This window comes from Anomaloglossus baeobatrachus, chromosome 2, assembly GCF_048569485.1.
Source record: "Anomaloglossus baeobatrachus isolate aAnoBae1 chromosome 2, aAnoBae1.hap1, whole genome shotgun sequence".
In the NCBI taxonomy this organism is placed as follows: Eukaryota; Metazoa; Chordata; class Amphibia; order Anura; family Aromobatidae; genus Anomaloglossus; species Anomaloglossus baeobatrachus.
Genome location: NC_134354.1, coordinates 49,746,949 through 49,765,355, shown reverse-complemented (window position 1 = coordinate 49,765,355; position 18,407 = coordinate 49,746,949). Strand labels below are relative to the sequence as shown.

Below are 18,407 nucleotides of genomic sequence, written 5' to 3'. Positions count from 1 at the left end.
TTGAGAAGGAAAGGGGACACCACCTTGGGGAGAAGTCCGGGACCGGACGCAGAACTACCTTATCCTGGTGAAATACCAGGAAGCGGGCTTTTCATGACAGCGCTGCAAGCTCTGACCCTCTTCGGAGTGATGTAACTGCCACTAGAAATGTCGCCTTCTGCGAAAGACGTGATAGAGAGACATCTCGCAGCGGCTCCAAGGGTGGTTTCAGAAGAGCCCGTAGAACCTTGTTGAGATCCCCGGGTTCCAGCGGCCACTTGTAAGGTGGGACTATGTGGCAAACTCCCTGCAGGAACGTGCGGACCTGCGGAAGCCTGGTTAGACGCTTTGGAAAAAACACGGAAGCCCCGATACTTGTCCCTCGAGAGAGCCGAGAGACAAACCACTGTCCATTCCGGATTCAAGGAAGGAAAGAAACATGGGTAAGGCAAACGGCCAGGGGGTAGACCCCTTATCAGAGCACCAGGCTAAGAAGATCTTCCAAGCCCTGTGATAGATCTTGACTGACGTTGGCTTTCTGCCTGTCTCATAGTGGCAATGACCTCTTGAGATAACCCTGAGGACGCTAGGAGCCAGGACTCAATGGCCACACAGTCAAGTTGAGGGCCGCAGAATTCAGATGGAAAAATGGCCCTTGAGACAGCAAGACCGGTCGGTCTGGGGGCGCCCAGGTTGACCCACCGTGAGGTGCCACAGTTCCGGGTACCACGACCTCCTCGGCCAGTCTGGAGCGACGAGGATGGCGCGACGGCAGTCGGACCTGATCTTGCGCAACCCTCTGGGCAGCATTGCCAGAGGAGGGAATACATAAGGCAGTCGAAACTGCGACCAATCCTAAACTAAGGCGTCCGCCGCCAGAGTTCTGTGATCCTGAGACCGTGCCCTGAATGCCGGGACCATGTTGTTGTGCCGAGACGCCATGAGATCGACGTCCGGCGTTCCCCAGCGGTAACAGATCTCTTGAAACCCGTCCGGGTGAAGAGACCATTCCCCTGCGTCCATGCCCTGGCGACTGAGAAAGTCTGCTTCCCAGTTTTCTACGCCCGGGATATGAACCGCGGAGATGGTGGAGGCTTTGGCCTCCGCCCACAGCAGAATCCGCCGAACGTCTTGGAAGGCTTGACGACTGCGAGTGCCGCCCTGGTGGTTGATGTACGCGACCGCCGTGGCGTTGTCCGACTGTATGCGGATCTGCCTGCCCTCCAGCAACCGATGGAACGCTTTTAGGGTAGAGACACTACCCTTATGTCCAGAACATTGATCTGAAAGGAGGTCTTTGCCGGATTCCAGGTTCCCTGAGCCTTGTGGTGGGGGAAAACCGCTCCCCACCCTGACAGACTCGCATCCGTCGTGACCACAGCCCAGGATGGGGGCAGGAAGATTTTCCCTTCGACAGAGAAGGAATAAGCCAATTGAAGAGAGGTCTTGGTTGCCAGAGAAAGAAAGACGTTCCTGTCTAAGGACGCCGACCTCTTGTTCCATTTGCGGAGAATGTCCCATTGGAGTGGACGCAGATGAAAACTGCGCAAAGGGAACTGCCTCCATTGCTGCACCATCTTCCCTAGGAAGTGCACGAGGTGCCTCAAGGGGTGTGACTGGGCCCGAAGGAGAGATTGCACCCCTGTTAGCAGCGAACGCTGTTTGTCCAGCTGTAGCTTGACTATCGGTGAGAGAGTATGAAACTCCATCCTGAGGTAAGTCAGTGATTGGTTCGGAGTCAATTTTGACTTTGGGAAATTGATGATCCACCCGAACCTCTGGAGAGTCTCCAGAGCCACGGTCAGGCTGTGTTGACATGCCACCCGGGAGGGTGCTTTGACTAGGAGATTGTCTAAGTACGGGATCACCGAGTGGCCCTGAGAATGTAGGACTGCCACCACGGATGCCATGACCTTGGTGCAGACCCGTGGGGCTGTCGCCAGGCCGAAAGGCAGTGCCACAAACTGAAGGTGTCCGTCCCCAATGGCGAAACGCAGGAGCGTTGGTGCCCTGGAGCGATCGGCACATGGAGATAGGCATCCCTGATGTCGATTGATGCTAGGAAGTCTCCTCGGGATCTGGCTGAGGGCTGAAAGGACCGAAACCTCGCTTGAATTTTTGTTGCTGAGGTCTCTTTGGTCTGGGCTGGGGTAAGGACAAGTCCTTTCCCTTGGATTGCTTAATAATTTCCTTCATTGTACGCCAAACCATTGGTCGCCAGAAAAAAAGGCAAACCGGTCAAGAACTTCTTGGAAGTAAAGTCTGCCTTCCATTCGCGTAGCCACATGGCTCTGCGGACTGCCACCGAACTGGCGGATGCTACCGCTGTACGGCTAGCCGAGTCCAGGATAGCCTTCATGGCGTAGGTTGAAACAACCGACACCTGAGAAGTCAAAAACGCTACTTGCGGAGCAGAGATACGGGTGACCGCATGAATCTCAGGCAGACAAGCTGAGATAGCCTGGAGTGCCCACATTGCTGCAAAGCTGGGGCAAAGGACGCGTCTATGGCTTCATAGATGGATTCACTAGGAGCTCTATCTGCCAGTCAGTGGCATCCTCGAGCGTTGAACCGTCAGCTACTGCTACTACGGATGTAGCCGCCAGTCTAGAGACTGTAGGATCCACCTAGGGACATTGAGCCCAACCCTTAACTACGTCAGAGGGGAAGGGGTAACGTGTGTCATTAAGGTGATTAATAAAGCGCTTGTCCGTGAAAGCCCTGTGCTTCTGGACAGCATCTCTGAAGTTCGAGTGATCGAAGAAAACACTCCGCGTACGTTTGGGAAACGTAAACTGGTGCTTCTCCTGCTGTGAGGCCTACTCCTGTATAGGTGGAGTTGGGGGAGAAAAATCTAGCACCTGGTTGATGGACGCTATAAGGTCATTTACTATGACGTCCCCTTCAGGTGTACCAAGATTGAGAGCAACTTCAGGAACAGAGTCCTGGGTTGCGACCTCCGCCTCATCCTCTAGAGAGTCCTCAAGCTGAGACCCCGAACAGCGTGATGAAGTCGGGGAAGATTCTAAGCGAGCTCGCTTAGCCGGTCTGAGACTGCGGCCATGCCGGAGTCCTCCATGTAATAACTAGAGTCCCCCCCAGGAGCACGCTCCGTCGCAGACCGAGAGGGGCCTGGGGGCGATCCTGCAGTGCCCGGGGCCTGTGTAAGGGCCGGTCTAAGTGCAAGGCTTCTAGTATTTTAGCAGACCATTTGTCCATAAACTGAGCCATGGTTTTGACGTGACTTAGAGAGTTTCTCAGCTAAAACTGCACACTCTGTCCCTGCCACCTGGACAGGGGAAGCCGGTGGTTCTACCTTGGCCGAGTGCCCTACCAGTGCCCCAGGCTCCGGCTGAGCGAGTGCCACAGGGCCTGAGCCTTGCTCGCAATGAGAGTATGGAACCTGCAGGTAGCATACTGTTGTCCCCCAGGAGAGTGATCACTGAGGGATATATAGCCACCAGCTAACAGTACATCCGCACCGAGAAAAAGTATACAAATATATATACACAGTTCTGCACTCTAGGGAACCCAGCACCGGGAGACCGGTGTGGCTCACCCACCGCTCAAGCGGTGTGTGGCCCCCAGATTCCCTGCCTCGGGTTCCCCAGAGCTGCAGCCAGAAGTCCTCCACCGGCAGAATGTGTTTAAAACATGGTTGTCGGCGTTCACAGGGGAGGAGGGAGCCGTGGGCGTAACTACAAAAGTGCGGGAATCTGGTGCCCCAGAGTGATTAGTGAGGGGGGCGGAGGACAGCTAAGTGTGCTCCAGCCCTCACTGTCAGCGTCAGACCGACCGTCCCGCCCTTACTCCTGACTGGCAGGCCCGGGGGCGGGAGTTTAATGCACTAGGCCGCAAAAGCCGGGGACTAAAGTTAAAACCGCGGCCGGCTAGCAGTCGCGGTCGGCGCGGTAGTCCCGGTCTCATCAGGAATCTGGGCCCCAGAGTGATTAGTGAGGGGGGCGGAGGACAGCTATGTGTGCTCCAGCCCTCACTGTCGGCGTCAGACCGACCGTCCCGCCCTTACTCCTGACTGGCAGGCCCGGGGGCGGGAGTTGCATGTACTAGGCCGCAAAAGCCGGGGACTAAAGTGAAAACCGCGGCCGGCTAGCAGTCGCGGTAGTCCCAGTGTCATCAGGAATCTGGGCCCCAGAGTGATTAGTGAGGGGGGCGGAGGACAGCTATGTGTGCTCCAGCCCTCACTGTCGGCGTCAGACCGACCGTCCCGCCCTTACCCCTGACTGGCAGGCCCGGGGGCGGGAGATTAAAGCACTAGGCCGCAAAAGCCGGGGGCTAAAGTTAAAACCGCGGCCGGCAAGCAGGCGTTGTCGGCGCGGTAGTCCCGGTCTCATAACAAACACCGCAGTCGCTGCAGCGTCTGAGGCCAAGGTGCTCCATGCACCGTCCCCAAGGGGACACAGAGTACCTGTAGTTGCAGGGCCCTGTCCCTGATGATACTCAGTCTCCTGTCCGGCAGATTCCCCCAGGGGCTGCGGAGGGAGCACGGTCCCAGTGTATGGTGACCGGTTAGGATCCCACTTCTCCCAGAGCCCCTAAGGGATGGGGAAGGAAAACGGCATGTGGCTCCAGCCTGTGTACCCGCAATGGGTACCTCAACCTTAACAACACCGCCGACTTAGTGGGGTGAGAAGGGAGCATGCCGGGAGCCCTGTTAGGGGCCCTCTTTTCTTCCATCCGATATAATCAGCAGCTGCTGCTGACTAAAATGGGAGCATGAGTGCATGTGTGCCTCCTTCAACACAAAGCATAAAACTGAGGAGCCCGTGATGCACGGGGGGGGTGTATAGGCAGAGGGGAGGGGTTACACTTTTTAAAGTGTAATACTTTGTGTGGCCTCCGGAGGCAGAAGCTATACACCCAATTGTCTGGGTCTCCCAATGGAGCGACAAAGAAATGAAAACTTAAAGGATTTTTTTCCCCACGATCAATTTTCATTAACCCCTTTACCTCCAGACTGTTTTTTCTTTCCTGATCAGGCCAAATTTTCCAATTCTGACCAGTGTCACTTTATGATATAATAACCCTGGAACACTTCAATAGTTCCTGGTGATTCTGAGACTGTTTTTTGTGCCACCTTGTACTTCACGATAGTAGTAAATTTTGGTTAATATCATTTGCCTTTATTTATGAAACTATCGAAAATTTTTCAAATAAATTGAAAATTTCATAATTTTCAAAATTTGAATGTTTTTACCCTTAAATCAGAAAATTATATCATACAAAATAGTTAATAAATAACATTTCCTACATGTTTACTTTACATCAGGGCAATTTTGGAAACATTTTTTTTTCTTAGGAGATTAGAAGGGTTCAAGGTTTATCAGCAATTTCTCATTTTTCCATCAAAATTTACAAAACCATTTTTTTAGGGACCGCATCACATTTGAAGTGACTTTGAGAGGCCTAGGCAACAGAAAATACCCAAAAGTGACACCATTCTAAAAACTGCACCCCTCAAACTGCTCAAAACCAAATCCAAGAAGTGTAAGGGCCCTTTAGGAGCTTCACAGGAACCAAAGCAATGTTTCACACAAAAATATTCCTTTAGCCCTAATATTTTTCACTTTCACAAGGGTCTCAGGAGAAATGGACCATAATATTTGTTGTACAATTTCTCCTTCGTACAGGGATACCCCACATGTGTTGGAAAACTACTGTTTGGGCACACAGCAGGGCTTGGAAAGGATGTAGCGCCATTTGACTTTTGGAGCGCAAAATTGGCTGCAATAGATAGCGGACACCATATCGCGTTTAAAGACTCCCTGAGGTGCCTAAACAGTGGAGCTCCCCCACAAGTGACCCCATTCTGGAAACTAGAGGTGAAATGAGCAATTTGGACCCTCAGGTGAGTCACAGAATTGTATAACAATAGGCTGTGAAAATAAAAAATGTACAATTTTTTCACTAAGATGTTGTTCTAGACCCAAGTGTTAAATTTTCATAAGAGTAAATAAGAAAAGAATGGACCACACAGTTTGTTCTATAATTTTTCCTGATTGCACCAATACTCTACATGTAATCGGCAACTATCGTACTTTTGAGGCACAATGCAATGCTCAGATACCCATCTTGTGACTGTCACTGTACAGTACTGTTTGGCCGCACAACAGGGCTTGGAAGGGAAGGAGCGCTTTGGAGCAGAGATTTCCCTACAATACTTTGCAGATTCCATTTGCAAAACCCCTAAGTGACAGAAAAGCAGAAACCTCAAGTGTCCACTAGTCATAAATGAGCACTACCATGCTTGGGTGCTCCGTACTTGTAAAGAGCAGAAGGATGCTTGAATGGGTGCAACTCAAGCACTCAAGTATAATGGAAGGCAATAGGGGACTCAAGCATTTTTCTCTGAAGATTTCTTGGAAAAACAAATCCCCCACTGACTTCCATTACACTCCAGTGTTTGAGTTGTGACCATCCGAGCACCCAACTGCTCTTGATGAGTACTGATCATCACTAGTGACTACATTTTGTAAATTACACCCCTCTGGGATTTCATCTATGAGTGAAATGACGATTTAATCACTGGAAAACACCCATGGCGTCAAATGCTGTGAATTTTAGAGAACAAAACAATTGCAAATAAGCCCTTGATGAGCCCCCATAGACTGAGTTTCTGGAAACCTGAACCTCGTAAATTAAGTGGGCTCTCCTCGCTACAATAATGGACACTAACTGTGGTTTAGGCACATTGTGCGGCTCAGAAGGTAGGTGGCATTTGGATTTGGGAGGGCAGATTTTGCTGGATTTCTTCTTTTTTTTTGTTGGGGTGGGGGGGGGAAGCATAGCGTTTTTCCAGAGCCTTTGAGCTACCAGTAATGTGGAAGCCCCCTATATTTCTGTTAATAGATGACAAACCTGAGTGGGGACTTGTGTTTTAGTGGGTTGAGTTGAATGCTATTGGTGGCAATTCAGGGCACTTTGGATCGGTTCCCATTTATCCTGTGCGCTATACTGAGCGCTTACATCAGGGTTTCCATCTACATCTCCGAAATACATGATTCAGATAAATCCCGCGACAGATCAGTTCACTAATGAGACAGCAGAGTTACTCCGGACCCTGTTAGGCCTTTGTTCAGCGGTGTCTGTTGCTTCAAAAAGGTGAACAAAACTATTGATGACCGCACTTTTGTGCATGCCTAAAAAGACGAGTAAAAAGATGGACTCCACTGGACCACAGGCCAGACGTGAGGTGAAAGTGACCTCCTCTGCCTCATTACATGGCAGTTTTACGTTGGGAATGTTGTCTGAATCATGTTGTTCAAAGATGTACACTTATTTCCCGTTGTAAGCGCTCAGTGTAGAGCGCAGGATAAATATGAGCCGCGCCGTTTTGCGATCTTTGTGAGGCAGAATGAACAAATCAACAGCAGCTGACGCTTTTTGTTTTTTACGTTGTTCACCATGCGGTATAATTGATTAGGTGGTTTTATTTACCAGATTTATATTTCTTTTTTAAGTTTGGCGACTATCACACTAAAAACACTTTTACAAAACAAAGGGTTTTTTGCATCACAGAATTTTGCAAGGTATAGATCTATTTTTCTACCGACAAAGGCATGTGATGACTTTTTATTTTGCTGGATGAGTTGAAGTTTTTATTGGCACCATTCTGGGCCACATTTTTTTTATTGCTTTCTATTCTGCTTTTTGTGAGGCAGAATCAAGAAGAAACGTCAATTTAGGAATTGCTTTTTTGGGGGGCGGTTTTATGCCATTCACCGTGCTGTACACATGATAGGAAAGTTTTATTCTTCAGGTCAGTAAAAAATACAGCGATACCACATTTATATAGTTTTTTTTTTATGTTTTGCCACTTTTATACAATAAAAATTGTATAGAAAAAAATAGTTTTTGCAATGCTGTATCCTGAGAGCTATAACTTTTTTATTTCTTCGCTGACAGAGTCAAGTGGAGGTTTGGTTTTTGCAGGACAAGATGATGTTTTCAGCGGTAACATTTATATTTTTATATGGCTTTTTGATTGTGTTTTATTCCACTTTTTTGTCAGCTGTACAATGAGAAGATTCACTGAAGGGGTTTCAGAAAACCCTGTTAGATCAGGCTGTTCCAGAAGAAGCGATACCAAATGTGTACTTTTTTGTGTGTATTTTCATTTTTACATAACTATACATATAATATTTTTCTGTTCTTTATTTTCTGATTTTTAAAAAAATGTTTTTTTACAATTTTTTTCCACTTTTATACTTAATAGTTATATAGGATTTTAACTTTTATTACTCTGATCGCTGGTATAATCCAAGAGCATTGCAATGGATTATACTGGTCAGTGATTCACTGTCAGAACGTTTGTTAGACCATGCTGCTGGGCATGGTCTAACAGGCTTGCTGTAGCCAGGTTACCAGAAGGCTGTCCTTTAACCTCGCGTTGCCATGGCAATGATCGGGACCACATGATCACATTGTGGCGGTCCCGATCGGGTTGGAAAGGGACCACACTCCCTCTTCCATCCCCCCTAAATGCAGAGATTACTATTGATTGTGGCATTTAGTGGGTTAAACAGTCACAGCAGGCACAGGCCCTGGCAGCTGGTACTTGGTTATCACTTACGCCAAACTCCCATGTGCACAGCATCTGTGCCCGCGTGATTACCATGATGTAAGTTTATGTCATAGGTCGTAAACCCCTATCTGACCATGATGTAAACTTACAAAGGTCGTGAAGGGGTTAACCACATCCGATTGCGGAACTTATGATTATTTCTAAGATCTATTGACTAAAGAAGGGAATTTTGTTTACTTACCGTAAATTCCTTTTCTTCTAGCTCCTATTGGGAGACCCAGACAATTGGGTGTATAGCTTCTGCCTCCGGAGGCCACACAAAGTATTACACTTAAAAAAGTGTAACCCCTCCCCTCTGCCTATACACCCTCCCGTGGATCACGGGCTCCTCAGTTTTGGTGCAAAACCAGGAAGGAGAAAACTTATAAATTGGTCTAGGGTAAATTCAATCCGAAGGATGTTCGGCGAACTGAAGACCATGAACCAAAAGAACAAATCAACATCAACAACATGTGTACACAGAAGAACAACCAGCCCGAAGGGTACAGGGGCGGGTGCTGGGTCTCCCAATAGGAGCTAGAAGAAAAGGAATTTACGGTAAGTAAACAAAATTCCCTTCTTTGTCGCTCCATTGGGAGACCCAGACAATTGGGACGTCCAAGAGCAGTCCCTGGGTGGGTAAAATAATACCTCAATAAAAAGAGCCGAAAAACGGCCCCCTCTTACAGGTGGGCAACCGCCGCCTGAAGGACTCGCCTACCTAGACTGGCGTCTGCCGAAGCATAGGTATGCACTTGATAGTGTTTCGTGAAAGTGTGCAGACTAGACCACGTAGCTGCCTGACACACCTGCTGAGCCGTAGCCCGGTGCCGCAATGCCCAGGACGCACCCACGGCTCTGGTAGAATGAGCTTTCAGCCCTGAAGGAAGCGGAAGCCCAAAAGAACGGTAGGCTTCGAGAATCGGTTCCTTGATCCACCGAGCCAAGGTTGACTTGGAAGCCTGCGAGCCCTTACGCTGGCCAGCGACAAGGACAAAGAGCGCATCTGAACGACGCAGGGGCGCCGTGCGAGACACGTAGAGCCGGAGTGCTCTCACAAGATCCAAAGAGTGCAAATCCTTTTCACACTGGTGAATTGGATTAGGGCAAAATGAAGGCAAGGAGATATCCTGATTGAGATGAAAAGGGGATACCACCTTAGGGAGAAATTCCGGGACTGGACGCAGAACCACCTTATCCTGGTGAAACACCAGGAAGGGGGCTTTGCATGACAGCGCTGCGAGCTCAGACACTCTCCGAAGTGATGTGACTGCCACTAGGATGGCCACCTTCTGCGAAAGACGTGATAAAGAGACATCCCGCAGCGGCTCGAAAGGTGGTTTCTGAAGAGCCGTTAGCACCCTGTTAAGATCCCCGGGTTCCAGCGGACGCTTGTAAGGTGGGACTATGTGGCAAACCCCCTGCAGGAACGTGCGGACCTGCGGAAGCCTGGCCAGACGCTTTTGAAAAAACACGGAGAGCGCCGATACTTGGCCCTTGAGAGAGCCGAGTGACAAACCCTTGTCCATTCCAGATTGAAGGAATGAAAGAAAAGTGGGTAAGGCAAACGGCCATGGAGGAAAACCGTTATTAGCGCACCAGGATAGGAAGATTTGCCAAGACCTGTAATAGATCTTGGCGGACGTAGGCTTCCTGGCCTGTCTCATGGTGGCAATGACATCCTGAGATAACCCTGAAGACGCTAGGAGCCAGGACTCAATGGCCACACAGTCAGGTTGAGGGCCACAGAATTCAGATGGAAAAACGGACCTTGTGACAGCAAGTCTGCGCGGTCTGGAGCGGAGAGATTCCATCCGAAACCGTCTGGTTCTCACATGTCTGTTGAGTAGCTTGAGGTCCAGAACGGGACGGAATGACCCGTCCTTTTTTGGCACCACGAACAAGTTGGAGTAAAATCCGCGACCACGTTCCTGAAGGGGAACGGGGATCACAACTCCTTCCATCTTTAGAGCGGCCTCTGCCTGAAAAAGTGCGTCGGCCTGAGCGGGGGGCGGAGAGGTTCTGAAGAAACGAGCCGCAGGACGAGAGCTGAACTCTATCCTGTAACCATGAGACAGAATGTCTCTCACCCATCGGTCTTGAACATGTGGCCACCAGGCGTCACCAAAGCGGGAGAGCCTGCCACCGACCGAGGATGCGGCCAGGGGAGGCCGAGAGTCATGAGGAAGCCGTCTTGGCGGCAGTGCCTCCTGCGGCCTTTTGCGGGCGTGACTTGGATCGCCACGCATAGGAGTTCCTCTGGCCTTTCTCCGGCCTGTTGGACGAAGAGGATTGGGACTTGGCGGAGGGACGAAAGGACCGAAATCTCGATTGGATCTTTCTCTGTTGAGGTCTCTTAGGTTTGGCCTGGGGTAAGGAGGAATCCTTTCCTTTGGATTCCTTAATAATCTCATCCAATCGTTCGCCAAACAAACGGTCGCCAGAAAACGGCAAACCGGTTAAGAACCTCTTGGAAGCCGAGTCTGCCTTCCATTCGCGCAGCCACATGGCCCTGAGGACTGCCACGGAGTTAGCAGATGCTACCGCCGTACGGCTAGCGGAGTCCAGGACGGCGTTCATGGCGTAGGACGAAAAGGCTGACGCCTGAGAGGTCAAAGACGCAACTTGCGGAGCAGAATTACGTGTGACAGCATTAATCTCAGTCAGACAAGCCGAGATTGCTTGGAGTGCCCACACGGCTGCAAAGGCCGGGGCAAAAGACGCGCCCGTGGCCTCATAGATGGACTTCACCAGGAGCGCTATCTGTCTGTCAGTGGCATCCTTCAGGGATGAGCCATCTGCAACAGACACCACGGACCTAGCCGCCAATCTGGAGACTGGAGGATCCACCTTGGGACAGTGAGCCCAACCCTTAACGACTTCAGATGGGAAGGGGTAACGCGTGTCAGTGAGGCGTTTAGCAAAGCGCTTGTCCGGGACCGCTCTGGGCTTCTGGACAGCATCCCTGAAGTTAGAGTGATCAAAAAACGTATTGCGCGTACGTTTGGGGAACCAAAACTGGTGTTTCTCCTGCTGAGACGCCGACTCCTCTACAGGAGGAGGCGGGGGAGAGAGATCCAACACCTGGTTGATGGACGAGATAAGATCATTTACTAAGGCTTCCCCCTCAGGTGTATCAAGGTTAAGGGCGACGTCAGGGTCAGAGCCCTGAGCTGCGACGTCCGCCTCGTCCTCCAGAGAGTCCTCAAGCTGGGATCCCGAGCAGCGAGAGGAAGTCGGGGAAGAGTCCCAGCGAGCCCGCTTAGCCGGTCTAGGACTGCGGTCCGGGCAGGAGTCCTCCGCCTGAGACCGAGGGGCCAACCTGGGAGCGCGCTGCGGCGCGGACCGAGAGGGGCCTGGAGGCGACGAGCTAACAGGGGCCGGGGCCTGTGAAAGGTCCGGTCTGGACTGCAAAGCCTCAAGTAGCTTAGAAGACCATTTGTCCATAGACAGTGCAATGGATTGAGAAAGAGACTCAGAGAGTTTCTCAGCAAAAGAGGCGAACTCTGTCCCTGCAGCCTGGTCAGGGGGAGCAGGGGGGTCTACATGAGCCGAGGGGCCCACCAGTGTCCGAGGCTCTGGCTGAGCAAGCGAGGCAGGAGTCGAGCATTGCTCACAGTGAGGGTAGGTGGAACCCGCAGGTAACATAGCCCCACAAGAGGTACAGGCCGCGAAAAAAACCTGTGCCTTAGCAGCTTTGCTCCTTGTGGACGACATGCTGTTGTCTCCTAGGAGAGTGACCACTGAGGGTATATGGGAAATGGATATACAGCCCGACCGAACAGATATATATATGTATGTATGTATGTATCTATTCCGGCACCCTAGGGGGACCAGCACCGGGTGACCGGTGTGGCTTACCGACCGCTAACGAGCGGAGTGTGTCCTCCAGATTCCCTGCCTTGGATCCCCCGGAGCTGCAGAGCTGTTCACTGAGAAGCCTCCACCGGCAGAATGCCAGAAAATGGCTGCCGGAGCTCTCAGGGGAGGAGTGGAGCCGTGGGCGGCGCCAGCAAAGTGCGGGAATCTGGGGTCCCCACAGTGATCAGTGAGGGGGGAGGAAGACATGCAGGATGCTCCAGCCCTCACATCCGACGTCATGTTGGAAATCCCGCCCTTACCCCTGACAGGCAGGCCCGGGGGCGGGATTTTTGCGACTAGGCCGCGATGAAGCCGGGGACTAAATTTGAGACCGCGCCCGACAAGCAGGCACGGTCGGCGCGGAAGTCCACCGGCCTCCTCAATTCAGCAGCTGCCGCGGCTTCCGGGAAGAAGGTGCGCTCCCTGCACAGTCCCCTATGGGGACACAGAGTACCTTTGAGTTGCAGGGCCCGGTCCCTGAGGTTGAAGAGGCTCCGGTCCGGCAGGTTCCCACAGGGGCTGCGGATGGAGCACGGTCCCAGCAACTGGATGACCGCTTAGGATCCCACTACTCCCAGAGCCGCATAAGGGATGGTGAAGGAGACGGCATGTGGCTCCAGCCTCTGTACCCGCAATGGGTACTTCAACCTTAACAACACCGCCGACGTAGTGGGGTGAGAAGGGAACATGCCGGGGGCCCCGTGGGGGCCCTCTTTTCTTCCAACCGACATAACTAAGTATGAGAATGCATGAGTGGATGTGTGCCTCCTTCCACACAAAGCATAAAACTGAGGAGCCCGTGATCCACGGGAGGGTGTATGGGCAGAGGGGAGGGGTTACACTTTTTAAAGTGTAATACTTTGTGTGGCCTCCGGAGGCAGAAGCTATACACCCAATTGTCTGGGTCTCCCAATGGAGCGACAAAGAAAAGGATTTTCGTGGGACAACCCCTTTAAGGGATTAATAACTCAAGGGAATTACAACTATGTGACCCAACTGATCTCGAGAATGAAGGGAGCACTGGAGTTGGTGTAGTGCCAGTTCCCCTTCATCATTTTTGTTTTTTGCAGGGAACAAAAGTGCATCGACATTCTCTTGCGGTGGGGGGGACATCACGGAGGGGGCCGGGAATGCCCCTCGGAGAGGAAACCGGTGAAGGGGATGCAGCACATAGAGTATATATGACAGGTGCTATAGAGACGGGTAATCGGGGGAAGAACGAAAAGTCACATTTATTCCTAAGTTTCCAGGAGGAATAACAGAGGCCGCACAAATAAGGCTGCTTTCACACATCCGGTTTTTCCTGTGCGGCACAATCCGGCGCTTTGCAGAAAAAACGCAACCTTTTTTTTTGCCGCCGATTGCGTTTTTTTTTGCATAGACTTACATTAGTGCCGTATTGTGCCGCATGGGCTTGCGTTCCGTCCGTTTTTTGCCGCATGCGGCAGATTTAGCCGATGCAGTGGCCGGTTGGAACGTTGCCTGGCACGTTTTTTTTGTCCGTCAAAAAAAAAAAAAACGCATTGCGCCGCATCCGGCCGATGCAGCGCGATTTGCGATGCATGCCTATGGACGCCGCATGCTGCGTCCTGCGGCAAAAAACGCACCCAGCCGCCGCATGCGTTTTTTTCCACTGCGCCTGCTCAGTAGCCTGCCGCAAGCGGCAAAAATTGGACGGGCCGCATGTAAAAAACTTATGCAAAGGAAGCGGTATTGTCGCCGTATCCGTTGCATAGGTTTTAGAGCCGGATTGGCCGTCTCTGCTAAAACCGAAGGTGTGAAAGCAGCCTAAGAGAAGAGAACAATCTTGTTTCAAAGTAATGCTTTTGCATGCTCGTTATACCACGGAGATGAGAATATTGTGGGGTCTTCAGACCAGACGACACGTACCAGGGAGATCTTGCAGTAGTTCCGGGGCCAATATGGGAGGACTCCTCTGACGATCTCCACCTCTCTCTCCTTGCACATTGCTCCAAATTCTTGCATCGCCTATAAAAAAGCCCAAAAACACCAAACATAAACGTTACCGAACGTCACATACACGTCTGGTGCATCACTTAATATGTAGAGCTTCACTGACCGTCTAGGACATGGAAAGTAGGGTTGTGTATGGAGACATGTGTTCCTAGAAATACCAACTAATACAGTACCTTTATGGGTATTGGTCAGACCAAAGACGTAGAAACAAGGTGGGATTAAAAAAAGTAGATTTGGGGTACTCGCCGTAAAATCTCTTTCTCCGAGCCTTCATTGGGGGACACAGCTTAAACCATGGTTTCCTGTGACCCCCAATGAAGCGATAGAGAAAAGAAAGACGTCAACAGGAATCAGCGCCCATTCTTGGGAGACATGCGCACTAATGGTATTCCTATGACAAGCATATATGCGTTTTGGGGGGTAAAGTGATGGCACAGGGTGGGGGGAAAAGGGGACAGTGAAATAAAACAAATTTCTTTTTTCTTTCTAACATACAAATGGGTGCAAGGAAGACTCCACAGGAAAGATAAAAAAAAGGGAAGAATATTGGCCAGGGAAGATACAGGCTGAAGATATCTCATTGTGGTTACTGGTCCTAGCGGTGCTAATGGCTGCAAAGTGGCTAAAGAGACGTGATGGATATGGGGCTGGTGGAGAAAAGAGTAACAAATAGGGATGATCGAATACCTCAAATATTCGGCTTCGCGAATATTTGCCGAATAGGTCGCCGCTATTTGACTATTCGCGAATATTCGAAGCGCAATGTAAGTCTATGGAAAACCCGAATATCAACTATTCGGAACTATTCGGGCTTCCCATAGACTTACATTGCGCATCGAATATTCGCATAGAGGTATTTGATCATCCCTAGTAAGAAACTAAAAGAATCATGATGATGGTTACAGCCAGGAAAGAAAGCGATGGATATGGGCTGGTGAAGGAAAGGGTAAGACATTAAGAAAGAAATATGCCAATGGCTAAAGCCAAAAAAGAAAGCGATGGATATGGGCTGGTGAAGGAAAGGGTAAAGCTACGTTCACACATCAGTTTCTTTCCATCAGGCACAATCAAGAAAAAACGGATAAAACGGATCCGGCGCCGGATCCGTTTTATCCCCATTGATTTGTATTAGCACCGGATTGTGCCTGATGGCCTTGCGTTGCATCCATTTTTTGACGGATCCAGCGTAATTACTCAATGCGGCGGCCGGATGGAACGTCTCATTGCACGTTTTTTGTCTCTGAAAAAAACCGTACGACGCGATACGGCGTGATTTACAATAGAAGCCTATGGACGCCGGATCTGGCGCGATGCAGCAAAAAACGGATGCGGCCTTTTTGACGGATCCGGCATACCGGTTCCGTGAGAAAAAAAAAAGATCCGGCGCATCCGTTTTTGCATATTCTGCGCCGGATACGTTGCATCAGGCACACCCCGGATTGTGCCTGATGCCAAAAAACTGATGTGTGAACAACAGCCTAAGAAACTAAAAGACACATGGCAATGACTAAAGCCAGGGAAAAAAGTGATGGATATGAGCTGGTGGAGGAAAGGGTAAGAAATGAATGATGGAAGGAAGAAATAGATGTGCAGTGATGGGAGAGCGGATATGTCAGCAGCACAATACACTCATAACTCGCGGCCGTTTCCTTACTTTTAGCTTTGTGGTGACGTCCCGTTTGGAAAGCTTTCGCAGGACCATGCGGAAATCTGCATCAACAAGATTGTCAATCTCCTCTGCGCCCTGCACGGCAGGGACATAACCCAGGTCGCTCTGCGCTGCGCCAAAGCCAATAAAGCCGGGGACTGTGCCGCTCTCCTTAGCGAGAAGCTCTGCGGCCTGACCGCTGCTCGACGGCTGCAAGACAAAACACAAAGGTACCAAATTACTGCCAACACTTGTGGAACGCTACATTCAAAAGATCATGGAAAATCCCTTTAAAGAAAATCTGTCGATAAGACCCCCCCAGACCCCCTAAGAAATGCATCCAGGGTTTTCTAATGTAAACCCATCAGCACCTTTCTATCTTCTATCTGTTGTAAATAAGCATTTAAGTGCTCAGGGTGGAGCAGGTACCTCCCGAACCTCGGCCACCCCCGCTTGATTGACAGCTGCTCACTGCCTATGGGATGTCAGACGGTGAGCGATCAGTCCAGGTAAGGAGATGGTGCAGAATCGGATTGTTGGACATTTCTATTGGAAAAGTTTTATCGATAGTTTTTAGTCAGTGAAATCCCTGGTGTTTGTATAGGAGTCTAGTGGGCGGTCCTACCAGTGATGGAGTCCTCCCTGTATGACTTTGCATTCAGAGACAGCTGTCAATCACAGCTCGGACCGCCCACTGGACTCCTATATAAAAACACAAGGGATTTCAGTGTGCTGCGCACAGATCGGGCTCTTTGTACAATGCGACAGGTTCCCTTAAACATCAGCGGATAGGAGGAGTATGGTAAAAGAACGTGACCGGCCGCAAAGCATCATCTAATGAGGCCTATGAGTTCGGTGTCTACCCAACATCAGCATCCGACCCCATAAAGGCTCTTCTGGATGAAGGGTAAAATATTCCAGGATGTCTCATCGGAAGCCAGAGGAGCGGGAACAGTTATATTGGCCGAGGCCGTATAAATGTCTATGAATGAAGAATGGGAGGAATAAAGGCTGCGGTGGGTGATGCGTAATGCAGCCACAACATTTTTGCTCTCCAGGAGTCCAGGAGGCGGGTCCTACACGAGAGGAGTCCAATGACTGAACCCACCTCTACTATCTGTTGAGTGACAGCTTTAGCGTCCAATCAGGACAGTGCTCCAGCCCATTATTATGAACAAGCCCATGAGGCACGAGGTCCTGTAATGCAACTGGTGTCAGATGAAACGTGGGGAAATGTCTAACAACTTATTCCCATCGCGCTTTGTACAGAGGGGTCAGCGACCACACAGCTGTGCGCCATCTATGGACCAGTGGCAGCGGTCACCCAGCTGTGCGCCATCCATGGACCAGTGGCAGCGGTCACCCAGCTGTGCGCCATCCATGGACCAGTGGCAGCGGTCACCCAGCTGTGCGCCATCTATGGACCAGTGGCAGTGGTCACCCAGCTGTGCGCCATCTATGGACCAGTGGCAGCGGTCACCCAGCTGTGCGCCATCCATGGACCAGTGGCAGCGGTCACCCAGCTGTGCACCATCCATGGACCAGTGGCAGCGGTCACCCAGCTGTGCACCATCCATGGACCAGTGGCAGTGGTCACCCAGGTGTGTGTCATGTATGGACCAGTGGCAGTGGTCACCCATTAGCACCCTCCCAGGGCCAACCACATACACATTCACCCCTAGATTCTGCCTCACATCCCGTGGCTAAGACTGCGTACTACAAATCCCAGCATGCCCTGCTGCTAAACGCCGCCAGGCCCGGAGCACCCAGTTCTGAAGCTGCTGACAGCACGCAGCAGAGGTCAGTCAGTGCCGGGCCCTCCACACCGCCCCGGACTCCCTCCATCACTCACCCGGACATTTCCTTTCGTCCTCTGCTTATTCTTTCCCCCCATCCTCCGCTTCCTTCCCGGTTCACGCCGACACCGGCAACTCACAGTAAACTCACGATATCGGCGATCGATTACTTCGTGCGTGACTCTCAGTGCGTCATCAAAGCCGCCATCACGCTGCTCGGCTCCGACTTCCGCCCTCACTTCATCGATTCAATCGGTGCTCGGCCTGCATAATGATGTCTGCCGGATTCCTGCTGTAGTCCTAGTGCCGCACCTGCCGCAGCAGTGATTGCTGCAGCGCCCAGAGATTACACGGGGTCTCCCGGGCTCTTGGGGACACGGGACTGCCGGCCTCGGGGGATTACATGGGACTGCCGAGCTCTGGGGGTTACATGGGGTCTCCACTGGGCCGTTTTCTCAGCTCCCTTATTCTGTATGCAGGACTATGTGGGGCCATTATTCTGTATGGAGTGCTATGTGGGGCCCATTATTATATATGGAGGACTATGTGGGGCCATTATTCTGTA

At 51.0% G+C, this 18,407-nt stretch overlaps 1 protein-coding gene across 1 annotated transcript in view; it reads right to left on the bottom strand.

Annotated features, from left to right (window-relative positions):
* The window catches only part of LTN1 (listerin E3 ubiquitin protein ligase 1), a 194,051-nt gene extending 176,037 nt beyond the window's left edge, over positions 1-18,014 (bottom strand). Inside the window, exons 1-3 of the mRNA XM_075335055.1 lie at positions 17,899-18,014; positions 16,053-16,256; positions 14,312-14,410 (exon numbers count right to left, since the gene is read on the bottom strand). Coding sequence (XP_075191170.1) covers positions 14,312-14,410; positions 16,053-16,256; positions 17,899-17,940 — 345 coding nt within the window. The 5' untranslated portion in view covers positions 17,941-18,014. The remainder of the gene's footprint in view (positions 1-14,311; positions 14,411-16,052; positions 16,257-17,898) is intronic.
* Between the last annotated feature and the right edge of the window lie 393 nt (positions 18,015-18,407).